The sequence below is a fragment of the Microcebus murinus genome, chromosome 18 (assembly GCF_040939455.1).
Source record: "Microcebus murinus isolate Inina chromosome 18, M.murinus_Inina_mat1.0, whole genome shotgun sequence".
Lineage (NCBI taxonomy): Eukaryota > Metazoa > Chordata > Mammalia > Primates > Cheirogaleidae > Microcebus > Microcebus murinus.
In genome coordinates, this window is record NC_134121.1 from 39,305,441 (window position 1) to 39,327,263 (window position 21,823).

The window sequence follows — 21,823 nt, forward strand, 5'->3', positions numbered from 1 at the left end:
GACGTGCTCCATCGCCACCCTCCTACCCTTTCCCCCAGCGGCCAATCCCACCTTGGCTCCGGCTCCCGGAGCCTCCGCCGCAGCCGGGAGGCGTGGCCACAGGCGGCCCGTCCCTTTGATATGCGCCGGCTCGGCTGTGATTGGATGGTCGCTTGTGACGTGTGGGGACTGCGGTGGGCCCGGCTGCTGCGGCAGCCGCAGCGCCGGCCGCGGCTCCGGCTCCGGCTCCCGGGCATTTAAAGGGGACGCGGCGGCGGCCCGGGGGGATGGGGGGCGGGTGGAGGGGACGGCCCAGACGCATATCATCTACAGTCCCTCGGGACTGGAGGGACTCGTGAGCCGGAGCCCAGAAACCCGGGGGTGGATAAGACACCGCGTCCCCTCCAAATCCCGTAAGCACCCCTTGCTCCATCCTGCGCACAAATACCTCAGCTAGTCCTCCTCCCCACTCCCTACACTCCAAGCTCAGCCGGGACAGACCTCTGCCGCCGCCGCCCCCACGTGAGTCCTGGGCTCCGGGAGGTAGGGGAGGGCTGGGGTCCCAGCGCGGGGTGGGGGCTGCGTGGAGTTTGAAGGCGCTCCTTCACGCGCCTGGCAGTGGGAGAGTCCTAGAGCAGAGGAGTGAGTCCCCTTCTCTCTCCAACCCCAGGAACGTGGTACCCGGGTGTACCTCTGTCCCCGACTCCCGCAAAGCCAAGGAATCGGTGCCCCCTTGCTCCCCGACACCCACAAATCCTCTCCCAGAGCTGCTCACCCCCCGCCCGCATTAGAGCGAAGCGCCCGCCAGCTGGGGGTGTGCCAGAGTGCCGGTTTTCCAGTCACCTCTAAAAATATCTCTCCCCCTACCCCACCGGCAGCTGCCACCTCCCTGCCCCTGCCCAGTGAGGATCCCCTCCCAGCATTTCTGCCCAGGCAGGGAAAGCCCAGAGGTGACGCCTAGTCCCAAATGCCTCATGGGCACCAGGGCGCCCAGTCGTCACGGCCAGCAGGTCAGGACCTCAAGCTCACAGCCCAAGGGGGCCCACAGGGCAATAGGGGACACTCCAGCTGCAGTTTGCCCAAGAGGCACCAGAGATGCCTGAGTTCTAATCCTGATTCGGATGCTGTGTGACCCCCATGATGTCAGCCTCACTTCTCTGGGTCTCTGTTTTCCTATTTGCTACCTGGGGGTGGTGAGCAAGGAAGACGGTCAAGCAGGGGACGCTGTCTGGGGGAGGGAGGGAGTTGCAGTTTAGTTGCTGGATCTGATTCTTGTGATTGGTAGGAGGAGACTTGTTCTTGGCCAGAGAGGGCTTGTACTGTTGTATTTCTGGGTCCTCATGCCCCCATCCTCATCCTGCACATTTCTGGTGGAAAACTGTCTCAAAACTTTCCTTGGGGCTCCATCCATCCATTAATAGGGGAAATTCAAACTCAGGACCCATGCCAACCAGAGGCCTATGACTCCCACAAAAGGCAAGAGGGAGCAGGTAGGTAGGAGTGTGACCTGGTGTAGGATCAGGAAGGCACTGCTTTTAAATGGGACAGAAATATGGACTCTCTGCCATCCCCTAGAAACCCTTCTCCTCTCCCTCTAGCCTGTGGAAGAAGCTCGGAGATTCTGCCCCCTTTTCTCTTTGGTGACCACAAAAGAATTTGATCACTCAGGACAAAGCTACCAGAGGTGAGAGACCATTTGGAACATCACAGGAGCCAGATTCCATTTGGGGACAGGGTCCCTCTGACCCTGTGGGGTGGGGTGGGGTGGGGTGGGGCACCACAGCATGGCCTCAGTTTCCAAGGGAAGAAACCCAGGATGCCTGGCTTTCTCCTTTGGTGACTAAAAGAAAGATCAACTCACCAAACAATAAGTGTTTAACTGATTTCCCTAAATATTATTATTAGATGAAAAAATGTAACTGTGTCTTTTACGATGAGAAATGAGAAGTTTTGAACCTAAAGATCAAGATAATATTTTTTTTAAAAAAGGAAAGAAAAGAAAAGAAGGGCAAAGTAATGAGACCCTTTTCTATGAGTTGAAAGTTGGTCTCTGGGTGGCTGCTGGTGGCACTTTTCTTTGTATCCGCCCCTTGTTTCTCCCCATGTGACAGGTGCCTGCCCATGTTTACTTTTACCATGACAGTGGCATCCCTGACCTTTCTCCTCTGACTCACCTGGCCAAGGTTGACCATGTAGACAGCCAGGATTCTAGAAGGCTGGAATTCCCGAATGGGGACTGGGGATGGTCATTCCCATGTTCCCAATGTCTCCCACCCTTCCTTTTCTACTGTCTTCTCTTCCATATCCTCCCTCTCTTTGCCCACTGCCCATCTGGCTTTGACCATCTCTCCCAATTCCAAGATTAAAAGTTCTTAGGGAAAAAACTGATACCCACATCCCACCCCTAATGCATGAGTGGTCAGGGAATTGGGAGGGAGGGGGAACCTCAAGACAGAGAGTGCTACAGCCTGTGCCCTGCTCCTGGGATGTCCCAATCTCTGTCTTGGGGGCAACTGCTTCTCCCTGCTGTCCTGGGATGGTCAGGGGAGAGTGTCACCTTGACAAAGTCAGAGGGGTTTACAGAGTCACCCATTGCCACCACCAGAGGGCAGCAGCTAGCCAGACCTTTGCTACTCTGCTGTCTGATCTCCTGGATCTCAATATCTTTCCAATTCTGTCCCAGCTGCCTCTGGTCTCTGATTCAACCCCAGGGGGAGGGGTGGGAGAGTAAGAAGGCACTGGAAGCTATAGGTGGTGTCCTTTGTAGCTGTCTTGGTAAAGGTTTCAAGAGGCCAAACCCAGTCCCCAAAGCCACACAGTGAAGTCCAGCAGAGATTTCAACCTGTCTCTCTTGTCTGACTGCTGGATCCCTGAAAGCATAGGACAGGCCAGTCTGGGATCACTTGTGGGGACCCAGCTGGAGGCCTAAGCCACCCAGCTACGGTACAGTAAGCCCTGGGTCTTCTGCCCCTTCTCTTTTGGGGGCATAAGGAAGGCAAAGCTGTGGCCATGTGTTCGTGAACCAGGCTCTGCCCCATGCAAACCGCATGGCAGTTAACCTCTCTGAGCCCTTCTCATTTGCTGAACTCATACTTTTATGTTGAGCAGTGAGAGAATATGACTGAAAGTGATTTGTAAACTGTGATGTACCATACACACATCAGGGTCCAGGATCATACTAGAGAAAAAAAGCACTAGTCTCAACTCTGAGGCCTGGGTCTGAGATCTGTCCCTGCCACTTACAGTGGATGATCTTTGGACAAGTCAGGTAACCTCTCTGGGTCTCCAGTAATATCCTCTGGAATCTCTTGGGGTTGTAGGGGATTGCTAAGAGGATGCCTTAGCAAGGTACTGTGTGGTCTATAAGTGCCGGGCCTATGTGAGGGGTTGGTTTTTCTGAGACCCTGGGTGTGGCTCCTGGGGCTCAGCAGAAGGGCCAAGCCCAGGTGGATATTAGTGCTAGAAGCAAAGCCAGCCTACTGAGCACCCTCAAACAAACTTTTGTGGTTGTGACAGCTGGAGGCCGACTGAGTCCCTGCAGGTGGTGCCCAAGGTGATGTGCTGACCATGAGCGGGTGCTTCCCAGTTTCTGGCCTCCGATGCCTGTCTAGGGTAAGTGGCTCCCTCCAGGGTTCTCTTAGGATGAGGCCTCAGCCCCTCTCTTACCATCATGGGGTGGGAGGACCTTATCCAGCCCCTTTTAGGCTTGCTCTCACCTCCACTGGGGCTTCATTAATCCCTGGAAGCTTCCATCCCCAGTGTTTTACATCTTCAACTCCAGGAACCCTGAGCCACTGAGACTCCCAACTGGATGTTGGTGAGACCAGAGGGTGACTTTAGGGATGAGGCTGAAAGGACAGTTGTGTGAGGAAGGCAGATAGCCAGGTTCAAATCCCAGCTCTGAAATGAGGAATTTGGACTTGTTTCACAGGTGTGCCAGGCCATAAACATCCCAGGAATATTAGAGAGGGGGGTAGGCAGAAATCAGAAGGAGGAATGGTTCCACCTTGATTGACTTGGGTGGGAGGCTAGAAGGGAGAGAGCCCGAGTGTGGATATCCGGAAGCTGCACGTGATCTGCTCGCTCTGTCCCTCTCATGCACTGGCAGGCAAATGTGGCGGCTGTGCTGAGGGCTCCTGCTGACTCCATTTGTTTGCCTTTGTGCCCTGACACTTTCCCTGTTGTCTCCCATCCTCTCCCACGCTGCCCGCACCCTCCCTTCCTCAACATGACTCTGGCCCCTTTCCTGGGGCTCCCTACCCCTACTCTGCATTCCTGCCCAGTGGTCTGCCTCTGAGACCCCCTAGCATGACTTCCTCCTAGCCCCCCACCATGTCCCCATTACCTGCTCACTCCTCCTCTGCCTTTTCAGCCACTGCTGCTCTCTCTCCTCTCCCTTACCTGTCTCCCAGGTGTGTCGTGGCCTGGTGCGGGAGGCTCCCACCTCCCTAAGCCCCACTGCTTCTCCTGCTGCCGGCTTGCTTCGGACTCTGGCAGAAACCCCACCCGCTGACACGTTCCTCCCGGGGAATTGGCAAGTGATTAGTGATCAGCTGTCAGCACAGGGCCCTAAAAATCTCTGGAGAAGCTGTGCCCCACCCATGGACCCCTGCCCCTGCCCAGGGCCATCTGGTTGGAAGCAGCTCCCAGAGAGCCTTCCTGGGTCTTGTGTGGTCAGTCTACCTACCTGGTTATTCCAAGAGCTAAAATCCAGTTCTCTGGCCCTGAGGCTTAGGCACCTAACTCTTTAGACTGGCACTTAGTTCTCATCCAGGCCTCATTGTTCACGTGCCTTGGATGACTCCAAAGGGAAGGAGGAGTGGGCCTCCTTACTGTCCACCTCAATCCCAGGAGCCATCGGCTCCCCATGGTGCAAAAGGGATGTGTCTTTTAAGCTGACCCCTTGTTAAGCCCCACATGAGAAACAGAAGCCTTCCCGGTTCGAGAGTAGGATGGTCCTTTGAGCATAAACCCTAGCGTAGTTAACTGAGGTGCCAAGGGGGTAGGCAGGGAAGGCTGGGGATGGGGGTGGTGGTGTGGGGGACTCCTCCCAGCTTAACCATCCTTGGGTCCTCCTCAGGTCTTGGATGTGCCAGCACCCCTGGCCGTGGCCCGCTAACCAGCCTCTCCCCGGCCGGCTCCCGCCGCGCCTCCTCTCGCTTGCCCCTTCCTCCTTCTCCTGCTACTCTCCCCCCTGCTCCCAGGACGGCGGGATGGCCGCGCAGGGCGCGCCTCGCTTCCTCCTGATCTTCGACTTCGATGAGACTATCGTGGACGAAAACAGTGACGACTCAATCGTGCGTGCCGCGCCCGGCCAGCGGCTGCCAGAGAGCCTGCGCGCCACCTACCGCGAGGGCTTCTACAACGAGTACATGCAGCGCGTCTTCAAGTATCTGGGCGAGCAGGGCGTGCGGCCGCGGGACCTGCGCGCAGTGTACGAAGCCATCCCCCTGTCGCCGGGCATGGCCGACTTGCTGCAGTTTGTGGCCAAGCAGGGTGCCTGCTTCGAGGTTATTCTCATCTCGGATGCCAACACCTTCGGCGTCGAGAGCGCGCTGCGCGCCGCCGGCCACCACGGCCTGTTCCGCCGCATCCTCAGCAACCCTTCAGGGCCCGACGCGCGGGGACTGCTGGCACTACGGCCCTTCCACACACACAGCTGCACGCGCTGCCCCGCCAACATGTGCAAGCACAAGGTGCTCAGCGACTACCTGCGCGAGCGGGCTCACGACGGCGTGCACTTCGAGCGCCTCTTCTACGTGGGCGACGGCGCCAACGACTTCTGCCCCATGGGGCTGCTGGCGGGCGGCGACGTGGCCTTCCCTCGCCACGGCTACCCCATGCACCGCCTCATCCAGGAGGCGCAGAAGGCAGAGCCCAGCTCCGTGCGCGCGAATGTGGTGCCCTGGGAAACCGCCGCCGACGTGCGCCTCCACCTGCAACAGGTGCTGAAGACGTGCTGAGGACGGCCGCCTGCAGGGGGCGCCCCGGGCGGACGGGCGGAGGAGGAGGCGGGGAGGGGGGAAATGGGAAAGACAAACCTAGTTTAACTACTCCCTTTCCCTTTTGCTTTGCTATGTCCCTCGGGGAGTTTCTGGAATTTCGTCCCTTTGGGAGTTGGGGGAGGGAGATTCGAAGCCGTCCCTATCTATGCAGTTAACCCAGCTGCCTCCCCCAGTTCAGTTCCACCGCAAACAGTTAACTTCCGGAGTCTGGACCAACGCCAGGTGTTTCCACAAACCGTGCCCTTCGAACTGGGAGGAAGGTGCTCCTGCAGGTGAGAGAAGGAACGTCTCCCACTGCTGTAATTGAGCGCCTGACCTCCCCTCCTCCAGTCTTCTGTCAAGGGAACCCCGGACCCGACACCCTCATGGCCACAAGGATCCCTGCCTACTGTCCCGCCTCCTCGACCTTACTTCACCCACCGCAACCCCAGGCTATTTCTGTACTCGCTTACACCTTCTTGCCTTCCGCCCCTGGCCCATCCCTCTAGCACCTTCAAAGGAAAAAAATGCCGGAGAGACCAGCCGCCTCCCGGTGGTGGAACGAGGTAGCACACTGTGCCGCTTGGGTCAGGCCAGCCAGGGACCTGGCAGCGTGTGACAGTGTCTCCTCGTACCCCAGCCTCAGCTTCGTCTATGCAGCAAGAGACCAGGGACTTCACCAAAGTCGCCCCCACGGGCTGGGCCCTCTGCGCCCCGCTCCTCTCGTTTGGAACAGAAAGCCATGATGTTTTAAAGCAGAACCAGCGAAACCCCAGCCCCTCCTCCCTCTGGTGTTTTAGAACTATAAAGGAGGTGAAGGGGGAAGAGATGACTGAGATCTCTTGCGCCGCAGTCTTGGGGTTAGAGTGAGGTTGCTTTCTGCACTCCAAGAGCACCACTTAATTCAGGGATATCATCCCCATGCTTGGGCATGTGCCCAGCTTGAGAAACCGGGACTGAACACAACACACAGCGAGCTATGGGCAAAAGAGCCAGTTGCAGTCAATGACTGCAGAGGCATCTGGGGTCTAGTGTAGGTGGCACTTAGTGAGTACTGAGGAAATGGGAGAGAGGCAGCTGCTAGGGGCAGCTGGGCTGGGGGGGGGTGGGCTGTGACTAGCAAGATCCTTAGAACTGGGATGCCATTCAATCCATCTTCTCCCTTGCCCCCCTTCCTGCAGGGCAGTCATTGAGAGGTCATTGGTTTTATTCAAAGTTGGCACTTGCAGCTGGAGACCCCACCCTGCATGGGGTAGGGATGCTCTGTGCATGAACTTCTTGGCCTTAAGTGCTTTCCCCTTTGCAGCAGGTCTCTGGGCACCTCCTCTCTCTCCCTGAGACTCCTCACCTCCACGATGAGGAAACAGCTCACAGCCCAAGAGGTGGGCAGACCTAGTCCAGCCGTGAGTGGTGCTGGCTTGGCCTGGGGCTCAAGAGGCCCACGCCAGCAGAGCCTTGGTCAGCTGATCCCCAGGCAGTCAGCAGCTGGGCTCCACATAGTTTCCCGGGAAGAATCCAGAACCCTCTGAGCTGACGCCCTCACACCAGCCGTCGGAGTAGCGTCGGGTTACGCAGATTACAGTGCCCTCAGAGAAGGAGAGTTCGTTGTCCTTCTGGCGAGTGTATGGGTACAGTGTCACCACTGCAGGGCAGGAGGAGAAGGTGCCATGAGATATGCCCCTTGCACCCTGCCCTCATGGATATGCAGGGGCCTAAATACTGAACTCTAGAAGAGGAGGGCTTCCTTCAGGCCTTCAGGACCCCTCCTCAGCTTAATGCTCAGTATCAGGCTAGCTGCTGTCTTCCCAGTTTGGTTCTAAGCTCAGTGTATCAGAAAGTGTGTGGAGGGTGGGGGCAATAACAGGCTCAGATCTTTGCAGAGGAAGGGAAGAATGCCTCTGGGGTAGGAGAGTGAGGGGTCAGGGCAACAGAAGCCAGAAACTGGAAGACAGAATCTGGTGTCCTTCAGTCCCAGGAGTCAGATACCTTTCTCCAAGTATGTGGCAGGGACCCAGCTGGGCTCATCTGACTCAAAGCCTGGTGGGGGTGGAGGCGGCAGTCCCAATTCATCTCCATCCAGGGGCAGAGGAGGGGGCAGGTCCAGGGGCAGGGGCAGCTCCAGGCCTGGGAGGGAAAGCAGAAAGCCTGCACAAGTGGCACAGGGACCTCCCCTTCATTTGCCTATGGAAACTTCACTGCTGGAGAGCAGGACTCCAGAATCCACCCATTTTGTTATCTTCCTCCAGCCCTTACCCATCCTGGTCCTCCCACAATGCCTCTAGCACGTAGCAGGTGTTCGGTAAACATGGAAAGATTGAGCAGTATAAGTTAGCCAGACTCTGCCACGTGTTAGCTGGGTAGCCCTCCAGCAAGTCACTTAACCTCTCAGCCTCAGCTGCTTCGTCTGTTAAATGAGACCATACAGATCCTCTTAGGGTTAAGTTTAGACGAGAGAATAGATGAGAAGCTTCGAACATGGTCTGGTATAAAGCAGGTGCTAGGTTAGTTCACCTCTTCCAACTTCCCTCCCGTCCGCACTCCTAGGACTAAGTTCGCTGGGGCTGGCCGGGTCTGATCCCTGAGGGGGGCCGGGTGGGGAGGAGAGGTGAGAAAGAGACCCCGGGGTCAGGAAGGAGGAGAGGGCGGAGCCCCTTACCCGGCGGGGGCGGGGACAGCTCCTCCAGCGGAGGGGGCAGCAGGAAGATCTGGTCCGCAGCCGGTGGAGGGGGTGGGGTCGTGGAGGCGGGGAGAGGTGGGGGTGGAGGTGCTGCCTGCCCCTTGGACGTGGAGGCCCCACCGACACCTTCTGCGCTGCTGAAGGCCAGAGACAGCAGGGCTCGGATCGGTTGGGGGACATCTCTAACTCAGCATCCCCAGCTGGCCCCACCCCTCCACTCCTAAGCCCCTCCTCTGACGCTGCCCCAACTCTGCACCTGTGACCGGCAGTCCTCAACCTCTGCAGTCACTGTGGCAACCCACAGGAGGCCCCCTCTCAAAACCACCGCCCGCCCACCCACTCGGACTTGTTTGTAGGGCTCACCCGGCCGAGGCCAGGGAAGAGGCGGATGAGGCTGCAGAGAGCTTGCCGTCGGGCACCATGGGGAGCTGCACCGGCTCGGGGATCCGGGGGGTTCTCCTGCGGAGGGGGGTATCGTGAAGAGGGAAGCAGGGCAAGCAGGGGCCGGCCGGGTGCGAGGAGGAAGGGGCGGCTGACAGAGGAGGAAGTTTGGCGCCGGGCATAAACATGGCCTGATGGGCACAAGGCACCGGGTGAGGAGCAGAGTTTCAGGATGGCGCAGGGCAAGCCCAGGCTGATTTGGATCAAGGACAGGCCTCACCCCAGCGTGGCAGAGACGGGTGTGGCAGGCGCCTTGATGCTCTTTCGAGACAGGGTCCCAGTTCGCGACAGCTGCGTGCTCAGGTCCTGCGAAGGTGCAGGGAGTGGGACTGGCATCTTGAGGGGGTGGCAATCCCCACCCTCATCCCAGAGAGGAAATGGGGGAGGGGGCAGGAGAACTGGGAGGGAGGGCGTTGGCACAGCAAGTTCCCCCTTCCACTTCCCAGGCCCCTCTCCCACCCTTGCCCCAGCCCCACCTCCTCTCATCATTGCTGGGCCTTGGGCCTCAATTCTGCCGACAGCCACTTCCTCTGTGCAGCCACAGCGGGCTGAGTGGGCCCATCACCCCCTTCCCTCCCTGAGACCATGTGGGAGCTGGGGAGCTGGAGCCCTGGCTGGTCCCTAACTTTGATTAGACCCAATCCCAGCAGGGACTGAGGAGGGGGTGAGCAAAGGACAGGACACGTCACACTTAGAAATGTTCCACCTGTTATTTTCACAGACCTGTAGAATTGGCTTTGTGGAGTTCAGGGCAGAAAGGACCAGGACCCAAGACACTTAGAGGGAAGTATACAAATGACAGGGTGTAAACTCATATGCAAGACGACAACTCTGTTAGTGATGGGGTTTCCCCAAAGGTGAGCACATGGGAAATGATATTCTTTGCTCATTACATTTCATTGCAAACAAGACAAAAGGGACCTGAGCTGAAGCATAGTTTAAGTTGAGGGCCAGGCGGCTCGCGCCTGTAATCTCAGCAACTGGGAGGCCAAGGTGGGAGGATCGCTTGATCCCAGGAGTTTAGTTCAAGACCAGCCTGGGCAACATAACCAGACCCTGTCTCAAAAAAGAAAGAAAAAAAAAAAAGAATTTAAGTTGGACAATAGGAAGAACTTGCTGATGGGGAGGAGGCCTGGTAACCAAAAGAGATAGTTTATTTTCTCTTTTTTGGGGGGTCTGGTATGTTAAGGATATGAAGGGGTCATTTAGACACAGAGCTCCTAATCTAATCTGGGATGTCAAAGCGTGGAGACAGGAGTTGACAAATGGGATGGGTGTGTGTGCGTGTGTGTGCCCTCTCCTACCATGCAGAAAGGGATGGGCTGAGAAGAAAACGACAGAGCCATGCCCCTCTCTCTCCACCATGTTCCCTTCGTGTGGCTGCATCTCCGCCCCTTCCCACCAACAGTAGCTCTGGGGTGACTACTCGGTGCAGTGACCTCAAACCCCAGACAGAGGAAGTTGCTGTTCTCATGTGGCTGGGGAGCCACTCTCATGCACACCCTGGCCTTCTCCCTCCCCCCTCTTCCCCTTCCCACACAGCCAGCACCACAAGGGGGGTGCGCAGGATCTCAAACTCAGCATCTGAGCGCTGGGTAAGGGCCAGCTACAGACAGAGGGGATTATGGAGGGATTACAAAATGAGGGGGGCTTAGCATAATGGCTTCAAGGAGTGAGGAAAGAAAGGGGTTGTAGGCTGAGACAAGAACGAGCAGGAGAATTAGGGACCTGTAGAGAAAGGGGCCATGAGGCAGGAGAGGGCAGCTTGTGGGGAAAGAGAAGGCCCTTCTCCCTACCTTAATCCCATGGCCAATGTCATCCAGGCAGCCAAAGTTGAGGGGTCTCCTGTAGTAGGGCGTGAGTGGGGGCAGGCTCTCGGGTGCGATGACCTTCTGGCCGGGGGGCAGCCGCTGCACAGTGGCCAAGGTTCCAATCTCCCTCCGGGCCACCTTCTCCATATGCATGTTCACCATCTGCATGACAGGGTTTCAGGGGACAGTGGGACGGCCTGTGTCCAGCGCCCTTCCCCCTGAGGAAGGAAGAGGACAGGGACTTTGAAGTGGGGGTGGGGATCATGGGAGGCAGTGAGGTCCAGACTAAGAGTGAATTTTGTCCCCAAGGCCACACAGCAATTGGGAAAAGAGTAGCAGGGGGAGGATGGAGCCACTTTGGAGCTACTTCCTGGTGGAAGCAAATGAGGGTTATTATTAGCTGAGCAAGAACAGTAGGACAAGAGAAAACACCACCTCCCTGGGGATGCTGGAAAGAGACGAGCACGAGCGCGGGGCTGGCTCAGGAGCAGAGGGGGGTGATATGGAAGTGGCAGAGCATGGAGGTTGGATCAGCTCTCCCCTTTGGGGGACAAATAAGTGAATTGACTTCCTCTTAGAATGTTCCATGGAGAAACCTATAGCACTGAAAGGGTGGGAACTGCAGTCAGCTGGGGTGAGAGGAAAAGACACACCCCACGCGCTGCCCATGTGGGTGATGCGCAGGCCAGGAAGAATGCGTAGCCGGATCTGTGCATGTGCTGCGTGGGACATTCCTCGGTCAAGGATCCAGGAAGGAAGGAGGAGGGTGTGTGTGCTAGAATGGGGGGCGGGGGTGTTACTGTGTGGAGGTGGCAGTGCTTCCAGGGCTGAAGATGGCCTTGCCAAGCAAGCATCCTGGGTCTGGAACATTTATTAAGTCATCGCCTGATTTAGATGCAAACAGGGTCCATTAGTGTCTGTCCTGTACTATGCAGCCACTGTAATTAGTAGACATTACTTTCTAATGTCCAGGGTAGAATTTAGAGAAAGAAAAAGCTCTGCCTTTAGGGAATTCACAGTGTGATTGGGGCAATGAGGCCCACCCCTGAGACACAGCCACAGAGATAAGGAGGCCCCCAGAGCTTGGGTTTGCCCGTGGAGGAAAGCAGGAAGGAACTTTAGTTGCAGAAAATGTCTGAGTGGGCTGAAGGGTTGTGGCCCCATGCACAATGCTTCCTGCACCCCTTACCTGGTCCAGAGTGCTTACACGGGCTTCCACCTGCCGCAAGGCAGCTCCTTGAAGGTCCAGCATGCGCAGAGTGTGCCCGGCCAGGTTGCCCACCTGGTAGGCCACACTAGCCAGGGCCTGGGTGGTGAAAGCCATGGTCTCCTCCATCGCCTTCCGTTTATCTGTGGCCTGAAATACACACAGCCCAGGCCTGAGGCCAGCACCTCCCACTGAGTGAGGTGGGATGGGAGTGAATGCAGGGAAGTGGGGGCTGAACTGGGAGAGAGTGGCAACCCTTAGATGTTTGAGGTGGCTTCCATAAGAATGAAGTTGTAGGCCGGACGAGGTGGCTCACGCCTGTAATCCTAGCACTCTGGGAGGCCGAGGTGGGCGGATTGCTCGAGGTCAGGAGTTCGAAACCAGCCTGAGCAAGAGCAAGACCCTATCTCTACTATAAATAGAAAGAAATTAATTGGCCAACTAATATATATAGAAAAAATTAGCCAGGCAAGGTGGCGCATGCCTATAGTCCCAGCTACTCAGGAGGCTGAGGCAGCAGGATTGCTTGAGCCCAGGAGTTTGAGGTTGCTGTGAGCTAGGCTGACACCATGGCACTCACTCTAGCCTGGAAAACAAAGCAAGACTCTGTCTCAAAAAAATAAAGAAAGAAAGAATGAAGTTGTATTCAGAGGGACTCTGGAGACACTGAAAAAGTGAATCTGCAGCCTCGGGAAATGGTAGCAAGGGGAGGGAAAGATACCCCTCCTCAAATAGTCAAGTCGAGGGTTGAGTCCAGATGAACTTGCTACCTTCCTGAAGACTTCAGGAACAGGGGGTCCTATTGAGGCTTGGGGTGGGGGTCAATAGTAGAAAGGGAAGAGGAAGGCACTACTGGTTTGAGCAGACATTCTTAAACTTAAAAGACAAACCAGCCAACTTCAAACCCCAACCTCAGACCTTCAAACCCTAAGAGTGAGGCCAATGAATGTGTGCCATTAAAAGCTCTCTCTCACCAGGTACGGTGGCTCATGCCTATAATCCTAGCACTCTGGGAGGCCCAGGCGGGAGGATCACTTGAGGTCAGGAGTTCAAGACCAGCCTAAGCAAGAGTGAGACCCCATCTCTATTAAAAATAGAAAAAACTACCCAAACAACTAAAAATTGAAACAAAAAATTAGCCAGGCATGGTGGAGAGGAGTGTCTGTAGTCCCAGCTACTCGGGAGGCTGAGGCAGGAGAATCACTTGAGCCCAGGGGTTTGAGGTTTCTGTGAGCTAGGTTGACGCCACAGCACTCTAGCCCAGGCAACAGAGCAAGACTCTGTCTCAAAAACAAACAAACAAAAAAGCTCTCTCAGTGACTCTTGTGTTCCTGATTTAGCTCCAGTCTACAGGTTGGTGTTTGGTAACTCAAATAAGGAAAGTGAGGACCAGAACAGAGGGACTTCATTCATTCATTCCCTCTAACAGCTTCCCTTGGGTCTGGCTCCTGCCTTCCTCTTTACCCCCACCCCCTTTTTTTTACTCCTCCAGCCACAGTGGCCATTGGCTTTTTGTCCCTGAGTGAGCTAGATTGTTTCTACCTCAGGGCCTTTGCACTTGCTGTACTTTCTTTTAGAATCCTTCTCATTAGCAGTTCTCAGCAACTCAGAGACACCTTCCCTAACCATCCTAGCTAAGATTTCCCCCAGCTCACCTCTTCATTGATCCTCTGTTATATTTACCCGGTTCTATTTTCTTCCTGACATTTAGCACTATCAAACATTATTTATCTTTTTATCTATTCCTCCCTCTACTAAAATGGAAGTGCCATGAGAGAAGGGAGCTTGTCTGTTTCATTCTTTATCCTACCTGGAATACTGCCCAACACACACAGAATACTGCATAAATATGCACTTGTGAGTTAATTAGCTGGCCGAATGGGAACCAAAACACCAGCTGGGCACGTTCCTACTGCATGCCAGGCACTGTGCCAGGCACTGTGCCAGGCGCCGGCCAGGGTCACACCGCCAGTCGGTGGAGGAAGGGTGGGCAGGGAGTAGTGAAAACAAGAGTTTTTTTTTTCATTCCCAGATCAGACTGTGGGGGCTGGGGCAAAACTTCTCTAGTCTTTGGTTCCCCAGGCAGCTTCCTCATTCCCGGTCCGGTCATGGAGTTTGCTAAACTCTAGCCTGTACCTTTCTCAGGCGGCAGGGGGTGAGTCCAGGGCAAATCTGGGGTAGGGGATGGACAGATAGGGTTGCACACTGAGGTCCCCTTGCTTGGGCCCTTGGGTGCCCCTCAGCACCTGTCACTGCAGAGCAGACCTAGAAATGATCAGAAAGGGGTCCTGACAGAGACCTGGTGCCTCCAGGGTAGCCCGAGCCAGAGCCTTCTGGGAAGGCCATGCTGTGGTTCTCCCCTCCCACCTTGCGGTTCCAACAGCGGGAAAGAGATGCTCATTTGCATGTCAATTTACATCTCATCAGTATATGTAATTGAAATCCCATCTCATCAGCATACGTCACCAAGAGCCTTGAGTAGGCAAAGAAATCACCTTGGGATGTTAAAACCAGAAAGGGTAACAGGTTTTGATCTAGTTCAAAACTTCCCTTGAATAAATGAGGAAACAAGCTCAGAACAGACCAGTGACTACTCCTCCATCTCCACCCAGATTTCTTAGCTTGCCTCTCTTCTCCTGCACTGTCCCTTCCCCAGCCTGACATGTGGAATTGTCAGCCCAAACAGGAAAAGAAAGTATCTGCTTGGGCCCAGCTCTGGGTGCCCCGAGCCTGGAAGCCTACTGACCCCTGACTGTGGTCTTGGCCCACAGTTAGGTCTGGAGGGACAAAGGTCTGGGATCCATTTTGGAGGCTGACTGCTTGTTCATCATGCAAATCGTCCCATCTGTAAACTCAGTCAACCTTGACTGAGGACTCTACAGCTGACCTCCTTAATTCCCCACAGGTTTCCTGACACCTGGTTGGGGGTGGGGAGGATGGAGGGCACGGGAACACGTCCTTATACAAGAGCAGTTCTGAGAAGTCATCCAAAACCTTCCTAGGCATTTGCTCCCCAGACAAAGATCCTCAGAGAGGCCAGGGAGGGAACTGGCTGTGTGGTCTAGTAGTTATCGTTCTTCTGCAAGAAGGACACAGGAGTCCAGGGATTCCAGCCTGGGTCAGGGCTTCCAATGTGCTGCATGTCTTTTTTTTTTTTTTTTTTTTTGAGACAAGTCTCACTCTGTTGCCTGGGCTAGAGTGCCGTGGCATCAGCCCAGCTCACAGCAACCTCAAACTCAAACTCCCGGGCTCAAGCAATCCTTCTGCCTCAGCCGTCTGAGTAGCTGGGACTACAGGAATGTGCCACCATGCCTGGCTAATTTTTTCTATATATATTTTTTAGTTGTCCGTATAATTTCCTTCTATTTTTAGTAGAGATGGGGTGTCGCTCTTGCTCAGGCTGGTCTCAAACTCCTGGCCTCGAGCAATCCGTCCGCCTCGGCCTCCCAGAGTGCTAGGATTGCAGGTGTGAGCCACCGCGCCCGGCCTGTGCTGCATGTTTTTGCAAGGACCACTTCTCCTCCTTAGAAGTGAGTGTTATTATCCATCCTTCTGATGAACGCTAATTCTTAAGGATAGGCACTGGCCTGAATGCTTTAATACATTGTCACATTTAACCCAGGTAAGCACCCCTGAAGGAAGGTGTAAGAATCAGAGGGGAAATTTGCCACCGGTCCTGCAGCTGGTAGGTGGCAGAGCTGGAAATTGGAATTGGGGTCTTTGTGACCCCAAATTGTGTGTGCACACCGTGTGTGCAAAACAGAACCCATGAGGAAGCACTTTGAGATATGCAGAAGTTATGGAAGGAATGGAAAGGACTCCTGTCCATCAGGGGAGCATGCCTGTCGTCTCTGGGGCAACCAGCTGGTTTGCAAGCCGCGTTCCATCTCATCTACGGGTTGGTCACCTGACATCTGCGCAGATGGAAATTATCCCCGGGGTAGCATTTTCAGCTGGTGGTTTGGGGAATGGGCTCTGGAGTCAGATTTCTGGTTTTGAATCTGGGCTCTGCACTATCGTGGAGACTTTTGGGAAAGTGACACAACTTTCCAAACCTCAGCTTCCTCATTGTGTAGTGGGAAAAGTACTCATCTCACAGGCTTAGGGTGAGGAAGAAATAAGGCCACGTCAGTAACATGCCTGGCCCAAAGTAGGGACACAAAGCATGTTAACTGTCATTGTCATTGACTCTCTTTAATCTCTCATTTCCCCCTAGGCACTTGCTCATTTTTTTCCCTTCCAACATTCTTACTATGCTAGGAGATCCCTGTGCCTCTTCTCACAGTTTGGTTAGTACATGTTAGAAAAATAAAGTTTTGCACAGGGGACAACAGGTTTAGCCTGGAGCTCTTAAGGAATTGGAGGACAGAGAGTGCACATAAACTGTCTTAAAGTCATGCAGCGTGTCAAGGGGCAGAAAGAAGGAAAGGAAAGAGCTCCGCGTCAAAGTCAGGGAGGCCTGGGCTGATGCCCGGCTCTGCCATTTGGAGCTATGTGACCTTGGACAAGGCACTCAGCCTCCCTGAGCTGCTGTTTCCACATCCACAAGATAGAAATTATAACACTTGTCTCATGAGGTAGGTGTGAGGATTCATGAAATGTTAGTAGTGTTCAATCATGGTTAAGTGGCCTGCCTGTCCTCCCTTGACCTGGGGTCTATATTTTCAATCCTGGAACAGCCACACAATTTAAAAAGCTCTTCTACAATGCCACCCTCCTCATCTTTTGCTGGAAGCCCGTGCCCAGCAGTCATGCCAGCCATTCCCCTGCTCTGTATGAGACCTCCTCTCTCTAACCCAGCCTTCTCTGCCTTCTCCCCGCTCTCCCTGAACGTCAGGGAAACAGCTCCGTGCCTCGCCTGCCTCAGGTTCCCTGGGCTGTTTGGGAAGTCCTGAAGCCCACTAGGGCCCTCGCGCCCAGCATGAAGTGTGAGGACAGGGCCTGGGTCTCCGGGGCGTCTGAGGGAGATGCACTGGGGTGACGCCTGAGACCAGGATAGAATCTTGCTGGCTGTCCGGCCACCTTCCAGCGCTGAGATGGGGCACATGCTGGCGTAGCATGGGCTCAGGGTTAAGTGTTGGGGACTGGGAGGAGGCCTGGAGTGGGAGGATTGCTCAGCTAATTCTCAGCTAAGAGCCTGACCAGCACCTGTCAGGATGGCTCCCATGGCACCGCCTGGGGCTGGGCTTCTGGGACCCCCCAGGGGCTGGGGAGTTGGGGCCCTGTGCCCACTCCACCTACCTGCACATAGTTGTCCTCGCAGTAGTTTGCGACCCGCAGCAGGGCGCTGTGGTTGCCCCGCAGAGCCTCCCGGCCTGTGGGGATGTCAAACTCCTGCAGCTGCTGCAGCTCCGCCATCACCCCCAGCCTCCGTCTGGCTCCCCGGGGAGCCCGCGGGTTTCGAGCCTCACCCTGCCCTTGATTGGTCGCTCTGCCTTCCCTCCCTCTCACTGCTTTTGGTTTCCTCTGCGTGAGAAACCCAAACCTGCCTGCAAAGGGCAGGCATGCTCATTCCCGGACAAGAGGAAGTCAGTCCCTGCTCCCTGGGCCTGCGCCTCTCTCTCCCCTGCCCGGAGGAAGGGGGAAGCCAGGGCCTGTTTGGGGGCCCAGCCCCCAATCCCACCCAGCAGAGGAAGCCAAGGTCGGGGCGGCTGTGATTGCTCCCTGGTCCTGGAGAGGAAACTGGTGGGTGGGGGGATGGGAGACTGGGGAGGAAGGGGGCTGGCCTGTTATGGGGGGTGGAGGTGGACTTTCCACTCATGGAAGGGGGGAGTAAAGGGCAGAGGGTGGGGGCTTCCTTGGGAAGCTCAGGGATGAGTCACCAAGGGACGAGGGAGTGGAGGGTAGATAGGATATGGAGACCAGTCACTGCGGGGGCTGTGGGGTAGCAGCACAGCAACAATGGAAAATGGCCTATGCATCAGCAAGAGGCAGGGTTGGCCCCCCAGAAGACACAACCAGAGGTTCTCAGAGAAGTGTCACCAAGCCTGCGGAGGGTCATATACGACAAAGATCTTCTCTACATGCTCTGTGCCTGCTGGAGGCAGGACAAGATGAAACGGACCAAGTGTAATGTGAGGAACTCAGATTAGACAACAGGAAGGACTTGGATTTGAGAAGCACCAGGCTCAAATTCCAGATTAACTTGTCAGTTTTAGGAAGCAGCCATGCACACAGCACTGAGCTTGGCGCAGGAGGTAGGGGCTGTAGGTTACCCATTAACAGAGGGTTGGACTCACCAACCTTAAGGATCTGTCCTGATCTCAGATTCTTAGAGCTCACAGCTTGAGTGGGACTCAGGTCCTGGAAGGGAAGTTAAGATGGACCACAGCTCCTTCCTACCTCTCACACCAACCAGTCTGTCATCCTAGAGGTAGGAGAATGGAGGGGGAGGCGTGGTGGCAAAAAATTGTGCCTCCCACATCAGACTGGGAGCTTCCTGGACTAGGGTGGGGCAGGGGTGTAGGGAGGGGGTGAATGTACCATATTGGTCCCTCAGCTCCTGCTCATCAAGAGAGTCCCTTGTCATTGCACAAGTGTCAGCCAGAGCAGGAGCTCGGTGTATGCTAGATGGCATAACCCTTGGGTGGTCCTGAGAGGAGACCATAGCCCTTGGGCGGTCCTGGGAGGAGACCAAGAGAAAGACCAGGATGTGGGACCTGAGATCAGGGACATCAGATAAAGGAGACCCACACTCAGGGCTCAGGGGAGGCGTGGTGTCAAGAATCATGGACACAGGCATTCGGGGTGGCCACAGCCCCCAGTGGCAGATGGTATAGAATCATAAGCGAGGATACACTTGTATCGAATGCGTGAATGGAGAGTGAGCTAGGAGAGCCTTGTAAGCTGAAATCCTGGGGAACCAATGAGGGACACAAAGGCTTCTTGGTTAAGGAAGCTAGGGGCCGGTCTAGGACTTGTCTCATTGGGAGCAACAGCCTCAGAGCCGGCTCAGAGGTGGAGGGTGGGGAGGGGAAGAGGAGGAGGTAGGGAAAGGGCAGCAGGTGGGGAAGGGGGTGAACAATGGGGAAATTGAACCCTGGGGACTTTAAGCCAGCCATGTCACTAACAGAGTGAGGCTGATACAGGGAGCAGGGTGGGGAGAAGGTGTCCTCAGTTTCCTGCTTTGTTTTTGTGGGGCGATGTCAGTGTCTCTCTGTGCCCATGGCAGTGAGGGTTGGAGGCTCAGGCGGTGGACAGGCTTAGAACCTTGAGCCTATGATCAGCTTAGGAAGCAGAGATTTTGGTTTCCAGACCATCTGCTTTATCCAAAGATTTTCAGCTGATGGGGAGCTACAAGGCTCAAACACCATCTTGTCTGGGTCTGGGCCGAGTGACTTGGAGAGTGCGCTCTTCCCTGGCAGGTGAGAGGGCTGCAGTTGTCCTGGGCTGGGATCTAATCTTAGTGTTACTGAGGTTAGGCCTCAGGCAGGCCTTCCTGATAACTCTGCAGTGATAATAATGGCAATAGTTTTATTAGTAAAAATAATAATAAATGTATCATGTTCATTATGTGCCAGGCAGTGTATTAAAATATTTTATGTGCATTATTTTCTTAGTACTCACAGTAATTATATGAGATAGGTACGTACTATTATCATACCCATTTTGCAGATGGGGAAACTAAGACTTAAGGAAGTTGAGCAACCTGCCTAAGGCCACACAGTGTGGTAGTGGCAGAGTTGTGATCAGAGTTGGAGTCCGGCAGTCCCCAGGGCCCCTTCTTTTGGCCACTAGGGTACACTCGCCCCTACTGGACTGGAGACAAAAGAGAAAACTTCTACCAGGGTCATTGTGTGGAACAACAACTTTGTTTCCTGTATCTTCCCCACTGCAAAAAAAACCTCCTTTTTTCTTCCTTCTCTGCTGCCTCCTTAGACAGGTCCTTATCCAAAGGCAAAATGTGTGCCTCCCCCATCAGACTGGGAGCTTCCTGGGCTAGGATGGGGCCAGGTGCAGGGAGGGGGTGAGTTATGCTGGGTGATGAGGGGCCTGAAAGGGAGGGATACGGCAGGACAGGACAGAAGTTGAGGCGCAGGGGCAGCGGGAAGGGCTGATGGGATTTGCGACCCTGGCTGCTGAATCCTTCCCCAGGCCGCGTCTGTCCAGGGCAGGATGGCCCAGGAGCTCAGCGAGAAGGACCTGCTGCGGATGGAGGTGGAGCAGCTGCAGAAGGAAGTGAAGAACTCCAGGGCCCCGGTGAGCCTCCTCGCCCCTCCTGGCTCATCCCTTCCTGTTCCCGGTGGAGCTGGGACACGGAGGAGGAAGTGATGGAAAGGGATGGTGGTCCTTTCCAGGGCAGCAGAAGCGGCCGAGAGGTGCCTCTGGGACGGGGTAGGATGTAGGAGGCTGGGGTTTGACCCCTGAGAATCGCCACCTTCCCTGAGCACAGGAGAGAGCCTCGGGGCCTGGGAGGGCGCAGGGTGTCCATGTCACGGATCCTGAGAAAGCTCCCGGGGCTGTAACCACATCTTGTGTTCTCACAGATTTCCCAGACTGGAAAGGAAATCAAGGATTATGTGGAGGCCCAAGCAGGAAACGACCCTCTTCTCAAAGGCATCCCTGAGGACAAGAACCCCTTTAGGGAGAAAGGCACCTGCATGATAAGCTGATGGCTCTGGTGCCCTCACCCCGATTGTCTGTCCCTCCTCAGCCAGGACCAAGTGTCCTTGTACACCCAGGGAGCCAGCGAACTTTCACCTTCTGTTTGTCACAGAATGAGTAAAGATTCCTGAATGACGGCGGCATTGTGCATCTATTCCCCAATCCCACCTTCCTCTCTTTTCTCCCGTTATCTCCTCCCTCTCTGGGTCCCTGCTTCCCCGGCTGGGAACACTCCAAGGAGAGCTCCGGCTGGCCGAGCAGCTGGCACTCTGGACGGCAGGGAGAGCTGTCTTTAGGAAGCACTTACTCCTCCATCTTTGCCCTCCACTGTCTTCCCAGGAAAAGGGCATTTCCCCATTACAGTAATTTGGACTGGGGGCCCAGGGTCAAGATCCCCCATCTCAGGTCCTATCCTGTGGCCCTCTTCCTAGCCATTTAGATCCCCCCAGATGACCCTATGACAAAAAGTTTGTGAAGTTATGATTTCATGATTTATTTAATATTGTTGAGTGTCTGCTGTGTGCCGGGCACCGGGAGGGAAGAGTGGGTAGGACCAACACGGCTCCTGTTTTCACGTAAGTTTGCAGAGAAGTCAAGAAACAATTTACAATGAAGTCTATAAAAGCTGCCACGGGCAGAGTCAAGGGCGGTGTGGGAACGCACAGCAGACAGACGCAAGGGCGGTGAGCGAGCGTCGATGCAGGGCAGGTCAAGGTGGATGTGAGTGGACGGAGCACAAAACGGGGGCTAGTGAAACACAGGGCTGGAGAGGGGGGTCGGGCCGAGTCTTGAAGGACCTTTCTGTGAGCTCAGTCAGAAACTTGCTCCCTCATCCTAAGGGCAAGAGGAGGCCTAGGAAGGTGTCTGAGCAGCCGAGGGACAGGCTTCGCTTAGCAGAAGGGGAACTGGAGCCTGCTAAGGGCTGGGGAGACTGTGGTGGGCAAGACGGGTTCCTAGGCCTTGTCAGCAAGGAGAGGACTGTCTCAAGGAACCACAGACTAACCCACATTCTTTTTTTTAGAGACAGAGTCTCATTGTGGCGTCAACCTAGCTCACAGTAACCTCAAACTCCTGGGCTCAAGCGATCCTCCTGCCTCAGCCTCCTAAGTAGCTGAGACTA

At 55.3% G+C, this 21,823-nt stretch overlaps 3 protein-coding genes across 11 annotated transcripts; 2 read left to right on the forward strand and 1 right to left on the reverse strand.

Moving 5' to 3' along the window:
- Positions 1-210: 210 nt before the first annotated feature.
- Positions 211-6,788, forward strand: PHOSPHO1 (phosphoethanolamine/phosphocholine phosphatase 1). Of its 7 annotated transcripts, none has more exons than XR_012913074.1 (6): positions 211-501; positions 1,578-1,663; positions 3,496-3,591; positions 5,060-5,924; positions 6,158-6,256; positions 6,473-6,788. XR_012913074.1 is itself a non-coding variant. In XM_075994494.1 (6 exons), the coding sequence occupies exons 5-6, from the start codon at positions 5,193-5,195 to the stop codon at positions 6,179-6,181; spliced, it is 756 nt and encodes a 251-aa protein (XP_075850609.1). In that variant the 5' UTR covers positions 211-501; positions 1,578-1,663; positions 3,496-3,591; positions 4,392-4,513; positions 5,184-5,192; the 3' UTR covers positions 6,182-6,788. The 7 variants fall into 7 exon arrangements, 6 of the variants coding, with proteins under 6 accessions (XP_075850609.1, XP_075850605.1, XP_075850606.1 ...); XM_075994494.1 differs by adding an exon at positions 4,392-4,513 and having other exon boundaries at positions 5,184-5,924; positions 6,158-6,788; XM_075994490.1 differs by having other exon boundaries at positions 6,158-6,788.
- A 364-nt stretch (positions 6,789-7,152) lies between these two features.
- On the reverse strand, positions 7,153-17,458 carry ABI3 (ABI family member 3). The gene is made up of 8 exons (XM_012789699.3): positions 17,341-17,458; positions 12,082-12,249; positions 10,878-11,054; positions 9,302-9,387; positions 9,004-9,099; positions 8,620-8,777; positions 7,950-8,087; positions 7,153-7,605 (listed from the first exon to the last, which is right to left on the reverse strand). The coding sequence occupies exons 1-8, from the start codon at positions 17,455-17,457 to the stop codon at positions 7,442-7,444; spliced, it is 1,104 nt and encodes a 367-aa protein (XP_012645153.2). The 5' UTR covers position 17,458; the 3' UTR covers positions 7,153-7,441.
- A 243-nt stretch (positions 17,459-17,701) lies between these two features.
- Positions 17,702-20,840, forward strand: GNGT2 (G protein subunit gamma transducin 2). 3 transcript variants are annotated; one of them, XM_075994496.1, is made up of 4 exons: positions 18,342-18,472; positions 19,374-19,463; positions 20,209-20,298; positions 20,586-20,840. In XM_075994496.1, exons 3-4 carry the CDS (start codon positions 20,215-20,217, stop codon positions 20,709-20,711), a joined length of 210 nt encoding a protein of 69 aa, XP_075850611.1. In that variant the 5' UTR covers positions 18,342-18,472; positions 19,374-19,463; positions 20,209-20,214; the 3' UTR covers positions 20,712-20,840. The 3 variants fall into 3 exon arrangements, with proteins under 3 accessions (XP_020136648.1, XP_075850611.1, XP_020136647.1); XM_020281059.2 differs by lacking the exons at positions 18,342-18,472; positions 19,374-19,463 and adding an exon at positions 17,702-17,784; XM_020281058.2 differs by lacking the exon at positions 19,374-19,463.
- Positions 20,841-21,823: the final 983 nt, after the last annotated feature.

What these genes read in the sequence shown, in the direction of transcription:
- PHOSPHO1 (XM_075994490.1), top strand. Translation starts at nt 5,067, where the DNA reads ATGTGCCAGCACCCCTGGCCGTGGCCCGCTAACCAGCCTCTCCCCGGC. An exon ending in TGCGCCTCCACCTGCAACAG is followed by an intron (nt 5,925 to 6,157) that starts GTGCTGAAGACG and finishes TGCCTCCCCCAG; the next exon opens with TTCAGTTCCACCGCAAACAG.
- GNGT2 (XM_020281059.2), top strand. Translation starts at nt 20,215, where the DNA reads ATGGCCCAGGAGCTCAGCGAGAAGGACCTGCTGCGGATGGAGGTGGAG. An exon ending in TGAAGAACTCCAGGGCCCCG is followed by an intron (nt 20,299 to 20,585) that starts GTGAGCCTCCTC and finishes GTGTTCTCACAG; the next exon opens with ATTTCCCAGACTGGAAAGGA.
- ABI3 (XM_012789699.3), bottom strand. Translation starts at nt 17,457, where the DNA reads ATGGCGGAGCTGCAGCAGCTGCAGGAGTTTGACATCCCCACAGGCCGG. An exon ending in ACATTGGCCATGGGATTAAG is followed by an intron (nt 9,388 to 10,877) that starts GTAGGGAGAAGG and finishes GCACCTTCGCAG; the next exon opens with GACCTGAGCACGCAGCTGTC. An exon ending in CCCGTCTCTGCCACGCTGGG is followed by an intron (nt 9,100 to 9,301) that starts GTGAGGCCTGTC and finishes CCCCCTCCGCAG; the next exon opens with GAGAACCCCCCGGATCCCCG.